This window comes from Radiomyces spectabilis, assembly GCF_025331425.1.
Source record: "Radiomyces spectabilis strain NRRL 2753 chromosome Unknown BYT42scaffold_2, whole genome shotgun sequence".
NCBI classification, from domain to species: Eukaryota; Fungi; Mucoromycota; class Mucoromycetes; order Mucorales; family Radiomycetaceae; genus Radiomyces; species Radiomyces spectabilis.
This window is the reverse complement of record NW_026251927.1, coordinates 485,174-499,641: the sequence shown is the minus strand read 5'-3', so window position 1 is coordinate 499,641 and position 14,468 is coordinate 485,174. Positions and strand designations below refer to the sequence as shown.

Below are 14,468 nucleotides of genomic sequence, written 5' to 3'. Positions count from 1 at the left end.
CAACCTGGGGGAGGACGGCGATAACCGCCCAGGAAGAGGCGAGGAAAAACCAAGAAACACCCAGGAACGACAAGAGGAACCCCCCCCCCCAAAAAAACCAGACGTCCAACTAGAGGGACACAGGAGAGAACGCCAGAGAAAAAAAAAGCCCGACCACGCGAAAAAAAAACACAAGCGGGAGACAAGGTCAGGCCAAAAAAAGTTCTCCGGAAGGAACAGAAGCAACGCCGAAGGGACAGGCAAGCAACGCGGACAGCGGAAAAAAAAAACGAAAAAACCTTGGTAACGGGGGCCACCAGCAAAAGGACATCTTCACCAGGACGGGACCAGAAAGAATGCGGAAAATGGAAGGGTGCCTGCAAGCCCTGTAGTGGTTGGGTGCCCAATAGGTGCCGCATTGTAATAGAGAAATAAGGCGGTCAAAGGTCGTATTAATACTGTTTGTTATACATTTATTCATTTACAGGTTATCGAATATCTCATCTATAAATTTTGGAGTTGTTCGGATGGCCTTTTATTATTATGGACGCTGTCCATCGAAACATATCATGCATTTTTTTTTTTTTTTTTTTTTTTTTTGGGAAATTAAGAAAATTTTGAAATTCCTACGGTGACTTTTGAACAGGAGTGTACACCAAAAGAACGCATCAAGGACTTGTGTCGTTTTTTTGGTCAACAGACAAGATGCGAAATATATTTATCATGGTAAAATAAATAGGAATAGCTTGGTGAAGTGACTATGGGACAAAGTACAAATACATTATCGCTTCACAGGAATCAATGTTCGGTATATAATAGTAGGAATAGAAGCCAAGCCTAATGCTGATGAGAAGATATAAGTTGATCAGGAGCCTCTTCGAGGACGACCATTTTCCCTTGCATCATATGAGATGTGATATGGCAATGTACTGCCCACGCACCAGGATTGTCCTATAATCGAAGGGGCATCAGGTTAGATGATTCAAAATAATTCAGTTAGCCCAAAGTTCACTGTACATACCCCTATAATACGGATTTTTGTCCAACCACATCCTGTGGTGCCATGGGTGTCATTGATCAGTCCGCTTGGATATACAGGGGAAACATCTTTATACAGAGGAGTAGGAAAATTGCGTATGTGGCCGTCCCTTTTATGGTCGTATTCGCCGGGACCACTGGCAATGAGGAAGTGGGAGTGGCCATGGGTATGCCAAGGATGGAAAAGGCATCGATTACCGACTCTTTCTGCATTTTGCAGAACAATGTCGACAATCTCATTGTACTTGACGGGAAACGTGCCGTGCTTCTTGTAGTAACCATCGGACTCGAGATCCGTTGTGGAAATATGAGGTTCTGACATGGCCATTTGAAGGACAGGCGTTTCATGCTCCGGCGGGGCTCGTCCATTGATGTAATATCGAGTGGTGTTGTCTTGCTGAATCGTTTCTACTGGGCGAATTTTTATGACGCGTACATCGTTTGCTTTTAGAATATCAGAGTGAGGAGCTTCATGCAAAGGCGCCAACTGCGGCCAAATCCAATCGGGAGTCACTGTTAAGGGGAATGTAGGTAGAAGATCAGTGGCTTGACTTGGTGCAGGAGGAACAATGAGGGGTTTCTTGGTCGACGTATACTTTGTTCGGGTCGCGCTGACATATTTCAAGTAACCGTAGCCATTCTCGGTATAGCTTTGACCTGAGCCTCGCCAGCGGTAACCGGTAGCAATCGTGAAAAGTTCGCCCGGCTGGGCATTGTTGGTTCGTAACAAAACGGAGAAACGCTGACCGGAGGTTACTTCCAGGTAATCGGTTTCGTAGGGCTTGGTCATTTCGCCGTCCACTTCAATGATGGTCATGGTATGCTTGGCAATACCAAAAGCAAGCGTACGGAAGCTCATACCGCCAATGATGCGCAATCGATACACTTTGTTCGGTTCAACGTTCAACGTGGTGTAGCCAGGGCAATCATCCGGTACAGGCAGTGAAGTGTTACAAATTGTCTTCCCGTTCAACAGAATACTGACTGGGCCAGGGTCGTTGACAAACTGAGGACCCATGACGTAGGCTGCTCGTTCGTCGAAGGATTGATGCCACCATTCGGACAAGTGGAGAATCAGTTCGTCATCATATGTGTAGCCACTATCCTGCAGTTGCTTAGACTCTTGTTTTCGGTTCATTGGCCAGGACGCATCATCATCGTAAACAATAAAGGAGCCCTGCACAGTGTCGTCTTGCATGTCTACATGCGCATGATAAAAGTAGGTCCCAGATTGCTGGGTCACACGGAACCGTTGGACAAAGCTTTCATTTGGAGGAATGGCCACTTGAGTAACATTGGGTACACCATCGGATTCCGAGGTCCCCAATTGCCGGATACCATGGTAATGGATGGTGGTCGAATACTTGGGATTTCTGTTATGGATGGTAATCTCTACATCGTCGTCTTTCTTGACTCGGAGGGTAGGGCCGGGAAATTGACCATTGACCAACAACGCAGGATACGATTGATTCGCACAATCAGGATTCAGGCTACCAGAATCAACGTTTAGCTCGAATTTTCGGATAGCCGCGTAAGCGAAATTGGTCCAACTGGCGCCAAGCAGCAAGCAAAACAGTATGTGTAATTGGGGCAATTTCATGAGGATCTGACGAAGGAGAGGCAAAGTCCGTTGGCGCGTCGTCTTCATCCTATTTAAAAGAGCCCAAACGAAATAGACCTAAATGATCGACACATACTGCAAAGCATCCACGTTCTTGTTTTGGGGAAGTCAAGGATAATGCATAAACGATAACAAAGTCACGGAAATAGTTTATTCGGGAAAAATACAACGGTGGATGCTGGATTTGCAATTAAGGAGCGTTATGTGATTGAAACTAAATTTGTCTCGTTTGTAATTTCTGTGTCTCGCAAGCTGCATTCTATTGAACAGATGGTCGTGCGTGCAGACAGAATATGGTGATTATCTTGAACAGTGATTTGCGTAGTGCATGGAACATTTATTTGCCATGGCCACACCTCAAGTTGCATCACGGCTGATCAAAATAGATGCGCTATGCTGATTCCCATGCATTTGACTGTAAGGAGGTATTTGTGTCAAGGGAGAAAGGTACTTCTATGTCGATCGCAGTCAATACATTGACCACTTATTAATATCATCATTGCCTTTTATTTACAGAGGAGGAAATCTGGTATTGGACGGTTTCGATGCAACAGATGAATCTGCTCCATGGTTTCACCAAACACACGAAATCGACCAATGACGCAAGATTATCCATTTTCGATAGATTACTCATTCACACACCGGTGGAGTTGGAAAAAAAAGAAAGGGACCACAACGCTAAGCTGTGTGGCCCCAGTTTACACTTGAAGTTTTTCCTTTTATCACTATATTTCTACCATGAGTATCTCGTCGTCTCCTGTTACCGACATTGCCCGTGCTGCACGTTTAGCCTCTGTCAGCCTGCAGTCCGTGACCAATGAACAAAAGAATGAAGCATTGCTGCGCATTAAACAAGTGCTGGCTGAACGCAAAGACGAGATTTTCAAAGCCAACGAGGAGGACAAAAAGGTACCCTATCCCTGTATTGCGACCGTTCACTATTCAACTTGCGTTTATTGCGGATGAGGTTGCCCAAGGGGTGGAAGGAGGAGTTACTAACATCTTTTGAAACCTAGTTGGCTGAGGAGCAGGTCAAGGCCGGCAAGTTGTCGAGTTCCTTGTTCAAGCGTCTGGATATTTGCAACGGAGACAAGTTCGAAACGATCTTATCGGGTGTGAGCGACATTACCAAACTGGACGATCCTACAAAGAAAGTGACATTGGCCACCAAGTTGGATACCGATCTTCAGCTGTACCGTGTGAGCGTCCCTGTGGGTGTGTTGCTGACAATTTTCGAAGCCCGCCCGGAAGTCGTGGTCAATATTTCTTGCTTGGCCCTCAAATCCGGCAATGCTGTAATTCTCAAGGGCGGTAAAGAAGCGACGCATACGAATGCTGTCTTGGCTCGGGTGATTCAAGATGCTTTGGCCAGTCTTTCCAGCAGCGGTATTCCGAAAACGGCGGTTCAAATTGTCGAAACACGTGAAGACATCAGTGCGTTACTGGAACAGGACCGATACATTGACATGGTGGTGCCTCGCGGAAGCAATAGCTTGGTGAAATATATTCAGAATAACACTAGGTAAGCTAATAAGCGTATGGAAAGGGACCTAGTCGTCAGATCGCTGATTGTTTCTTTGTTTCTGCGGGTGGTTAGAATCCCCGTTCTCGGTCATGCCGATGGCATTTGTTCGGTTTATATCGATAAAGATGCTAATATTGCTAAAGCGGCCAGAATTTCAGTGGATGCGAAAACGAATTACCCTGCGGCGTGCAATGCTGCTGAAACTTTGTTGGTGCATCGCTCGCTTCTACAATCCGATGCATTCAAGACGGTTGCTCAAGCACTTCTGGACGCGAATGTGACGTTGAAGTGTGAAGCCGAACCCAAGGCGGCGTTGGCAGGACTTGGAAGCGACAAGGTGGTGGATGCCACAGAAGATGATTTCTATACCGAGTTTTTGGATCACACAATGGCCGTCAAGGTTGTAGCGGATGTGAACGAGGCGGTGGAACATATCAACGAGCATGGTTCCAAGCATACCGATGCTATTGTCACTGAGAATGGCGAAACGGCTGATTTCTTCATGACACGCGTGGATGCCGCGGGATGTTATTGGAATGCCAGCACCCGTTTTGCCGATGGTTTCCGTTACGGTTTTGGTGCGGAAGTTGGTGTAAGTGACCAGTGACCACGAAGAGAAGTGAAAGCGAGGTTGCCGTATGATCATGAAGAACTGACCATTGCTTTCAATTTGAATAGGTATCTACCAACAAGACGCATGCTCGCGGACCGGTAGGATTGGAAGGTCTGGTTATCTACAAATACCGTGCCTATGGCAATGGTAACGTCGCTGGCGATTACGGATCAGGCAAGAAACAGTATCTTCACGAACCCATTAATGCCAGCGAGCGCATTCTGTAAATTGCATACATACACTACGTCTTTCTGTTTACAACAGCAAGCTGTATTCTGTACCGATCCAAAGTAATGCATGTTTATTATTTGAGAAAAAAGGTGAAATGAAAGCAGAAACAACAAAAACAAAACAAGAAACCAAATATGCGACATTGCAAGATTATTTGGAGACTTTTTACTATCCATGATGACGATGAAACAATAAGCATGCAATGCGCGCTGCCGCGCAGCGGCAGTACTGTGGAGACAACGTTGTAGCTAGAGGGATAGCTCAGGATAATTATAGCATGGTCGTAAGGGACAGAACTGACCTGATTGCAGAAGCCCAAGTGTTATATTTTTACGTGGCGGCGGATATTGCTGTGGCACTGTTGTAGTGACTCATGTTCAATGTGGAATAGTCTGCATGATCGGGTCTGGGTTCCTGGTGCCTGGGTTAGTGAACTCCGATCAGAAATCGGGAATTTCAAATCTGATGAAAGCAAAAAGATGAATTCAGATCATAAGATATATAGAGGCTGGGTAGGAATAGATAATCCTGTCAGTATCATAAATTCTCTCACTTTTTTTTTTGCTTTATTGTGATATTTTTTGTTTTCTTTTGTTTTTTTTTTGTGAACAAAAGCGGAGGGTCATTTTCGACCCTTGAGCGTGAAGGAGAATTTATAGTTTTATATGCTTGAGAACTTTTTTTTTTCATAACACAAAAACATAGCAAGAAAAGATCATAAGAAACAATGGCGTAATAAGATGAAAGGAAATAAGAGAAGAAAAAGAGAAACAACAATAAGAGTAAGTGTAAAGAAAGAGATGTTTGAGCGTAGCGTGATAATTCTAAGCTAGTGTACCACAGGTGACAAAAGCCATAAAACTATGCCAAAATCCACCATGTTGAGGTTGGACCTTGGGCATGGTATCTTCTTGTCGCGGTGGCGACAAATTATGTGTATCGGCTGGATTGGGCGAGATAGGCATGGTTGTGTGAGACTTCTTATGCTCGGTATCCAGCGTATGAAGGGGAGGGGAAGTCGGGGTGGGCGTTGGTGTGGCTGAAAGCCTTGTAGGTTGTTGAACTTGTTGGCGATTGGAAGCATGGCGTTTGACGGATTGATGATGAGCCGCGGATCGGCGGGCTTGCGTACTGTGCTGATGATTTAATCGGCCACCGTTGTCTCGTTCTCGTTGCCGACGGTGCTAAGAATAAGAAACCATTGAGTTGCAGTTCTTCATAGTCATGAGGTCCAGATTACTTACCTCCCATCCTTTACCATCGTTGAGTAACATCCAGTCGTACACACCATCATCGGTTTCACCTATACGAGCGAGGACTTTGTTGAAAAGTTCGCGCAAGAAATCGTAATCAGGGGTTTCTTCGAATCTGAGCTTGCGCACATACTGCAAGTAGATGCCAAATTCTTCTACAGTGGACGAACAAAAAAAAAAAAAAAAATTCTGAATGAGAAAAAAGTAGGTTCCTTTCCTTTCTGCGGCGCCACCCGATTCGCATGGAATGGAATACCACTTACCTGGAAACCCCTCACATAAATCTTTGACTGCTGTTGATTGTTTTTTCTCGCCAATCTTTTCGTATTTCTGCTTGTTGGTGGCAGCCTTGAGCCCTTGCCAAGGTAATGAACCCCGTAAAAAGTACATGAATACATGGCCTAATGATTCAAGATCGTCTCGCCTTGATTGTTCTGCATAAAACAAACATCAAGAAACCAGGGTCAATAAAGGGGTTTCAAGAATGATCAATTTTGGATGAAATATACAGAGGGGTCAGTGTGCGCGAAAAAAAAAAAGAAATCGACACAGAAAAAGATGTACGAAAATGAATTGCGGGGGCTTTTTACCTCTTCCCAAATGCGTATTGATGCTCATATACCTTGCGGTGCCTGATAAACTTTTGCGTTCTCGGTATGGAATGTGTTGCTTCGTTTTCGGATCGCGGTACTGTTTGGCCATGCCGTAATCAATCAAAAATACCATGTTGGCGTATTTGGTGCCTGGGCGGCCAATTAAGAAATTATCAGGCTTGATATCCCGGTAGATCAAATTGCGTTCATGTACACTTTCCACTCGACACAACTGATGCCATCATCAACACATATGCAGAAAAGCAGATTGCAACGTCAGTGATCCATGTTCGGTGGTTCATGGCCAGTGATGATTTTTCTCTATGATGCTGGTTTTCTTACCATCTGTTTGGCGAGCATGGCCACCGTTTTTACCGACATTTTGCGGTTACACATGTCAAACAAATCTTCTAGACTTGGACCCAACAAATCAATGACGAGAATATTGTGCAGACCCTCTTGTCCGAAATAATAGGCGCTTGGGACACCGGCTACAGGACAAACCCAGAAAAAAAAGAAAAACAAAGGGAAGAAGCATAAAGTTTAGTCGTCGCTTTTGTTCTTGGGGCTGACCATGTCGAATGTTACGTTACGTAAACCGGCGAGGATCTTGTAAGTACGATATTCGTCTCTCAGTTGTGGGGCGTCGGATTTGCGTGGTTCAAACTTGATGGCAACAGATTGATTGTTGAGCAGATTGGTGCCTGTGGTTTGCGTTGGCGTGAAAAAAAAGTATTTCGATTAGTCTAACATAAGAATGGGGGAAAAAGCCGGGGGCCGCGGGGGGAAATACGTTGAATGATCACCTTCGTACAAGACACCAAAACTGCCTTCACCCAACTTCTTGCCCACACGATAGTGTACACCGACGATGTTCTTGGACGACTGGGTGGATGTGGTCGTAGATGGACTATGATGAGTCGCCATTCACGGGAAGGATGGGAACAAGAGGGAAGGAAAAAAAGAGGAAAAAAAATTCACAGGGAATCAAAAGGCGAAATAAAGAAAAAAGGAGAAGATGAAGAGAAATGAAACCGCTGTTAAAAATTGGGTTATGCTAAATTATATTTTTCGCCGTGTTATTGATATGTTTATGATTTTATACAACTTTTCTAATTACAAGAAAAAGAGACATAAACAGGTACACCTACAGACAATCGCTAATAAAGTGCAAAAACAAAAACATCCTTTTTTTTCGCTCTGATATATAAAGCGACACGTGTTTTCCGTTTTTGTGTTGTGGCCATGCCTTGAAAAATAGCAGGGTGACACTTGACGGAAAATCAAATCTATCAAAACAGAAAAGAGGAACATTGTATTCTTGGAATTTGCATCCGATAAATAATACAGGAAAAACAGGGAAATTTCACCAATCGAATCAAGCCTCTACCAAAACACCAACAAAGTTAAAAACCCAAGAAGACAAAAAATGATGAACAGATGCCATGGAAATCTGGAGAAAGGGGCGCTCTGCTTTTCTCCAAAAGGAGGCACACCGAAGGAGCAAGAACAGTATCATACACGCATCTTCGTCACATCACCACAGCCACACGCACACACCAAGCTTCCTCAAGTAACCTTCCAATGAAAAAGTGTGTCAACAATGCCTCTTGATTCATTAAAAGGAAACCCTTTTCAAAATAGTATATGCAAACTATCGATTCTTCATTGCTCGGTTTCTTATCCCGCCTTCCCGCCATTCGTCTCATTTATTGCAATAAAATACCAACAAGATCCATCGGCCCCAGACCAGCTCCGATCATCTTACATCATTCCTTCAACGGGCAACAACAGATCAAAAAAAAAAAAATTCTGCCACTGATTCGTGCCACAAGGTTTCGTTGCTCCCATGACACTTCAAACAGGACTCTACACGCTTACTTGTACTGTATGCTGCCTACCTCAGAGTGATCATCGCTCCGTTTGGACATTGCAAACTCAGACATAGCATCTCAAACAAGCAGTAATAGAGTAAGGAACTCCCAACCACCGGCATCGTCAACTCAATGCGATCAAATTTCCGACACTAAAATAGAAATTATAGCTGATACGTCATCTCCAAACATGCATCCACTATTTGCAGTATCTCAATATTTTGTTATAGAAAGCAATCAAGGGACCATTGCTCGCTTTCATTTCTGCCAAATGATCCGAATCCATAATAGGCAATGACCAATAAAGCATTATGATCATGGCTGGAAAAATGGTCATCGTTTGCGTTCACAGAACTGTATCGAGAGCGCTGGTAAGCAATAAGATGGTTTACTCGGCCTGCGTTCGTTACTCATTGAGAACCTTTTGCAGCATAAGGACTTGTCCTTTCACCCAGACAACAATGAACAAATAACGGTCATCGCCCCCAACTGTCTTATAATATTTCAATCATTCCTTTTTTTTTAATTCTGAATTGAGCCTATATCTGTGAAATATATCTTGCGATCCGCCACGATATTTGTCCTAGCCAGCGATTAGAGGGATAGTAGCGCATCTAGGGCGATATGAATATCCGGATGAAAGGCAAATGTATGAATGATGACAGCCGACATATCGCATTCAATGCGAAAAGACGGTTCTGGATAAAACACAATCATTACAACGAATAAAATACACCATGGGCGTATCTGCTCGTGGATGGACGAGATGGAATTAAGGGACAAACATATCAAATTTACGCCGGAGAGAGGACTTGCCGGACCCGAATTGCTTGCCCGAAGAACTTTTGCCGACGTTCTTATGTTTAACTTATGTTATAACTGCGTCTTCCTGTCGGAAACCGAAGATAATCCTGGTAAACTCGATGTAGCCGGAAACCCTATCGAACCAGAGATATGAAGGTAGTGGCTATAGAGTATTGACAGTAATTAATTAATATCTCATTTTGGTGACAGATGGATGTCTGCTTTGAGGAACGGTTAGAAGAACCCTTTTGGTCTCCCAGATGACCATAGTAAGGCGAGGGTAATGGAAGCTGTTGCTGGAGCCACATCACATGGCAGTTACTCACGCTTTAATAACGTTACTGAATATGGTTAAAAAACGTTGATATTATCCGTGCGGGAAGCATGAGCTAAAAATGTTTCTTCTATTTTTTGATTCTATCACAAAAAAAGCCTGGCAGCCATTGATATTTATCATCATTCGATTGGAGCTTGCTCGGCTTTACATCATGAGGAAAGCTTCCTCCATTTTAATTTGCTCTTTTTGTTGCCGCCTTACCCGAAAAAGTCGATCATCCGCTGAATGAACGTAAATCGTCAAGTGTCAGCCATCGAAAACGCTCAAATGTGGGAAGCAAATATAAGTCGGAGTATGAATGACGAAACCATGATGCACTCAGTGGTGATGTACGAGTTTGTCGGCATGAATTTCGCTGAAGATATATAAAAGACCAACGGCTTATGCAGTAGCTTATAGTTTTAAATAACCTTTTCTTTAAACAGAATCACCATGTCTGATAAAAGCCAACTTACAAGCGACGTTGATAACATGACGAACCAAGTCAAAGCTTCCATTGAGCAAGCAACAGTATGTATTTCTGTTCACCTACCGTAATTACAGTAGAATATGCATTGATTTTGATTTTTCAGGATTCTGCACCTCGAAGAAGAAGTTCGTTGTGGAAGGAATTTCAATCGGGTAGTGTACTAGCCTCACAGCGTGATATTACCGGTACTCGCTCTGGAGATTCCACCGGATTTTCTACATGTGCTGCAAAGTTTGAAGACACTTTTGGTGGTTCGGCTTTAACAGAAACGGGATTCACCGAAGCACCGACGGATCCAAAGTACCGGCGACAAACTATCGATCTATCTGAAGATGCTTTACGTCAAATGACATAAAAAAAAGAAATCGTCTTCCTTTCTCTTCTTTTCCTATCTTCCAACTCTTTTCTTTTTGTACAGCGACTTGATATATATATATATATTTGATAACGCAGAATGAATAAATGCAAAAACTGTAGCTGTTGAGATTGTAGTGCTGTATATTCTGGATTTGCCTACGCATTTTCAAGCAAGAAAGTCGTGTGTATCTTGATATGGTGCGTGCTTCATGTCTTATGGTAATGGTGGTAAAAGCAGAGTGGTACTTGTTGAGCTTACTGATCTAAGAACGTTGACCTACTGAACTTCGCTTAATGCTTCTCAATTCTCAACCACTTTGCCCGAAATGCTCAGATGGGCCATTTGGACAATGTCAACACATTCGAAGACAAAAAGCCATGAACTTTTTCGATTGCGGATTTTTTGGGGCGTTGTTTAAATTCTGACTTTTATTTCAATAAATGGACGACATTGATGCTGATTGTTCAGATGGCTGACGATATTCTTTCGCAACGCATTCGCTTTTCTTCCCCATGCAAGAATCACTGGCCATACAAACGGAACGAAGTTCAGGAAGTTCAACATCCGACGAAACCAGTGTTAATGGTACACCGTCATCGTTTGACTCCAATTATTCATCGAATTCCAATATGAGCGATCCCGTCAAATGTTACAACAAATTACGTCGACAAGGTTCAAGAAGCTCAGTTCTCGGTATAGTTAATAAAAGACATTCCTCTCAAGGCAAGTGAAAGTATGACTCCCGTTCAAACTTGTTCATAACCGCCTCATCGTCGGCTACGATCATTAGAACCCAATATGTCAACGTGGTATCAGCACAAAAAGCATTTTTTCATTCTCAGTAGTGCCGGCAAGCCGATTTGGACAAGGTAAAAGAAGCACTGTCCATTTGTCGCCAAAGAGAAATATGTTTAAGATGAATTTCGCATGTCTAGATATGGTGACGAATCAAGGCTATCTTCTCTGATGGGTGTGACCCAAGCGATTATTTCTTTTTTTCAGGATGGTGACGATACCATAAAGTAGGCATATATGCATTGTGAAGCAATATCATTGAGAAATCACCTGTTGAATGATGATGATTGGCCATAGGTTGATCAACGCCGGAAATCACAAATTTGTATTTCTGCTCAAAGGACCTCTTTATTTCGTAGCCGTATCACGGACAGGTGAATCGCACATTCAGGTAAGGAAAATTATGTCACGATCAAAGACATCAAGTGCAAGAACACTCACAATTTAGTGTCAGCTGCGAGATCAATTATTATATCTGCATAATCAAATCCTGAGTGTCCTGACCAGCCTTCAACTGACAAAGATATTTGAACAAAGAGTCAATTTTGATTTGCGACGATTGCTTGGAGGTAAGACTGGATGAAAACAGCCAACTGGGAGAAAGCTGTGAACGACGACTCATCCGTGTCCGTCATTAGGAACCGAAGTATTCTTGGATAGCTTAGCAACGTTGTTCAACAAAGATCACAGCTTCATGTTGAGCGCACTTCAATGTCTCCGGCTCAGTCGATCCATTCGTGATCAAATGGGATCAATATTAGCGGATAACAGGGCCAACGTAAGTGATATAAGCAAAAACCACGCCAACCAAGTTGATGACACAAGGTAACACACGAAAAATCCCCGACAATTAGAACCTGCTTTACGGTATGGTCGTCGCCAAAGGTTCGCTAGTGACATTGTTGCGCCCGAGAAAACACAGTTTACATCCGTCAGGTAGTAAATGATCATGGGAAACATGAAAATGGGGCTCGTTGATCCGCTTACGCTGGATGACGATAGATCTTCATCTACTGTTTAATATGCTCACGGGATCGACGACCTTTCACACGGGTGAATCATGGACGCCGCTGTGTCTACCGAAATTCAACTCTAAAGGATTTCTCCACGCATACATATGCTACATTGAACGCGATGTATCCATTGTCATGATCAGTACCGACAAGGACAACTTTTTCCAACTCAGTGAATGCAAAGCAGCCATGGTAGAGGTAGGCACTCAACAAAAACGGTTAAGCTAAAATACCTCCATCGATTTCTAACCTCATCGGTCCACAGCGTATGCGGAAGCAGAATATTATTGAACCTATCCAAAAAGCAGCTGATACCATGTATGTGACAGGTAAGAATCTTGACTTTTGAACCGTTTTAGGAGCATTGGTTTGCGATTCCTGACACTGCATAAATTACAACAGAGGATCTCGGCATCAGTCATTTGCGCCACTTTTTGTATAAATCCAAAGTGCATGTTCAGTTCACAAGTCCTGGCTTTAGCGGGCCTTATATACAAAAGAATGACCAGAAACGGTAGGCAATTTCTCGGTTGCCAGAGCAACAATCACGCATGCTAACAGGGATACATTAGACTTTATCGTTTATATCAGCATGTCTACGACCGTATGCATGCAAGAGCAAGACCTTTAAAACTGTACTATCATGACAGTGATAAAGAAATTATCCTAGGATGGGTACGTATGTTGGATGATTTGCAAAGCCAAAGAGAAAAACTCACCAACCTCCGCACACAGATTACTTCCTCTTTTGAATTATACGTAGTCTTTGCGCCCAATACACCCAAACCTACGATCATTTCACGATCGAACCAATTATTGAACTGGATTCGAAGAAACGAAGAAACATTGTTTATTCTCAATTCTCCTATTTTCTAGAATTTCTCATCACCCTCTTCCTTTTCACGCAAATTCATGATTTCCAACTGTCCCCTGCCCTTTGTTTCGTTTTGCAACAGTTCGCTGATCACACGGTATTGTCCAGGATCCACTAATGCAATCTATATCCAGAATAATAATGATTATTAGCTTCATCTCTTCGTCATTAACAAATCACTAAATATTACCAATTCGTATTCTGTGCCTTCAAAGTCTTCATCCTCCACGGACGTAATGGAAGGAAGAAGTTTCTCGCGCAGCTTTTTCGTTTCTTTTCCTTGTGGAAGTGTGATGCGTAACCGCATTTGTGCACGTTGAATAGGCAGCAAGTTATTCTTTTGCAGCTGTTTAATCACGTCTAAAGCCTGTAGATAATTCACGAATTAGCATGGAAAACATCACGCCAATACCACCATTCTCGGGCTTTTACCTGAGATTTGGAGCTTCGTTTGGGATTGACACTCAAGTGCAAGTCTTGCATTGCCTTTTCGATCATGGTCACAGTATATGGTCGCTTGGTTTGAGGATTCACACAGTTGTCGGTGACAATATTGGCAATATCGCGCCACATCGACTCGAGTTGATTAGATCGCTCCTTTTCTGCCACCTGAAGTTCGCCTTTTTTCAGAATCTAAGGTAAAAAAGAGTTAGTAATGGGGCCACAAATTATGTATTTAAACGAGTGCCTACTTCTTGAATCACTTTATCGACTTCATCGGTTTTGAACGTCTTGATCATATCATCTTTACTGGCCACTTGGCCTTTGGACACATTCAGAAATACGCTGTGAATCTGCAGTACTTCATCCAAATCCGTTTCTCTAAAGCCTTTTTAATGCGACGATCCAGTTACTGGTATTTCACTAGACGCTTACACATTGCTTCGCCACTCCATGACTTTATTTTTGTAACAGGCGAGTTCGAATCGTTTACCGCCTTTCCGTAATCGTACCACGGAGACGTTGGTCAACCTACCAGTGGCAATCCCTTGTAAGTCTCGAACTTAATTGAGCATTCATGTAGTGTTTTAGGTCATACTTGATCTGTGTGTTGGGCTGCTTAATGACCATGGTATGATTGCTTGTTCAGA

General features: G+C 43.2%; 5 protein-coding genes across 5 annotated transcripts; 2 read left to right on the top strand and 3 right to left on the bottom strand.

Annotated features, from left to right (window-relative positions):
• Window positions 1-671: 671 nt before the first annotated feature.
• BYT42DRAFT_641529 (multicopper oxidase-domain-containing protein) lies at window positions 672-2,618 on the bottom strand (the record flags this gene model as incomplete). Its single annotated transcript, XM_051572556.1, has 2 exons — window positions 672-930; window positions 1,001-2,618. Coding segments are annotated over 2 exons (1,732 nt in total), but the record flags the coding sequence as incomplete, so codon positions are not given.
• Window positions 2,619-3,376: 758 nt separating this feature from the next.
• BYT42DRAFT_489450 (glutamate-5-semialdehyde dehydrogenase) lies at window positions 3,377-5,003 on the top strand (the record flags this gene model as incomplete). Its single annotated transcript, XM_051563942.1, has 4 exons — window positions 3,377-3,547; window positions 3,655-4,160; window positions 4,236-4,755; window positions 4,842-5,003. 4 exons carry the CDS (start codon window positions 3,377-3,379, stop codon window positions 5,001-5,003), a joined length of 1,359 nt encoding a protein of 452 aa, XP_051426916.1.
• Window positions 5,004-5,831: 828 nt separating this feature from the next.
• Window positions 5,832-8,799, bottom strand: BYT42DRAFT_591731 (kinase-like domain-containing protein; the record flags this gene model as incomplete). The annotated part of the gene is made up of 8 exons (XM_051570565.1): window positions 5,832-6,191; window positions 6,252-6,415; window positions 6,524-6,694; window positions 6,851-7,085; window positions 7,196-7,344; window positions 7,447-7,557; window positions 7,660-7,738; window positions 8,755-8,799. 8 exons carry the CDS (start codon window positions 8,797-8,799, stop codon window positions 5,832-5,834), a joined length of 1,314 nt encoding a protein of 437 aa, XP_051426915.1.
• Window positions 8,800-11,386: 2,587 nt separating this feature from the next.
• On the top strand, window positions 11,387-13,573 carry BYT42DRAFT_176839 (vacuolar fusion protein MON1). The gene is made up of 11 exons (XM_051562393.1): window positions 11,387-11,564; window positions 11,631-11,717; window positions 11,788-11,881; window positions 11,945-12,059; window positions 12,129-12,268; window positions 12,345-12,426; window positions 12,493-12,701; window positions 12,769-12,832; window positions 12,906-13,017; window positions 13,076-13,178; window positions 13,239-13,573. Exons 1-11 carry the CDS (start codon window positions 11,494-11,496, stop codon window positions 13,377-13,379), a joined length of 1,218 nt encoding a protein of 405 aa, XP_051426914.1. The 5' UTR covers window positions 11,387-11,493; the 3' UTR covers window positions 13,380-13,573.
• Window positions 13,376-14,448, bottom strand: BYT42DRAFT_591730 (SBDS protein C-terminal domain-containing protein; the record flags this gene model as incomplete). Its single annotated transcript, XM_051570564.1, has 6 exons — window positions 13,376-13,501; window positions 13,568-13,744; window positions 13,810-14,010; window positions 14,070-14,199; window positions 14,254-14,349; window positions 14,417-14,448. The coding sequence occupies 6 exons, from the start codon at window positions 14,446-14,448 to the stop codon at window positions 13,376-13,378; spliced, it is 762 nt and encodes a 253-aa protein (XP_051426913.1).
• Between the last annotated feature and the right edge of the window lie 20 nt (window positions 14,449-14,468).

Bases quoted from the DNA above. Each gene is read 5' to 3' on its own strand.
- BYT42DRAFT_176839 (XM_051562393.1), top strand. From the start codon at position 11,494: ATGTCAACGTGGTATCAGCACAAAAAGCATTTTTTCATTCTCAGTAGT. The intron at 11,718-11,787 runs GTAGGCATATAT...GATTGGCCATAG, and splicing joins GATGGTGACGATACCATAAA to GTTGATCAACGCCGGAAATC. The intron at 12,833-12,905 runs GTAAGAATCTTG...AAATTACAACAG, and splicing joins TGATACCATGTATGTGACAG to AGGATCTCGGCATCAGTCAT.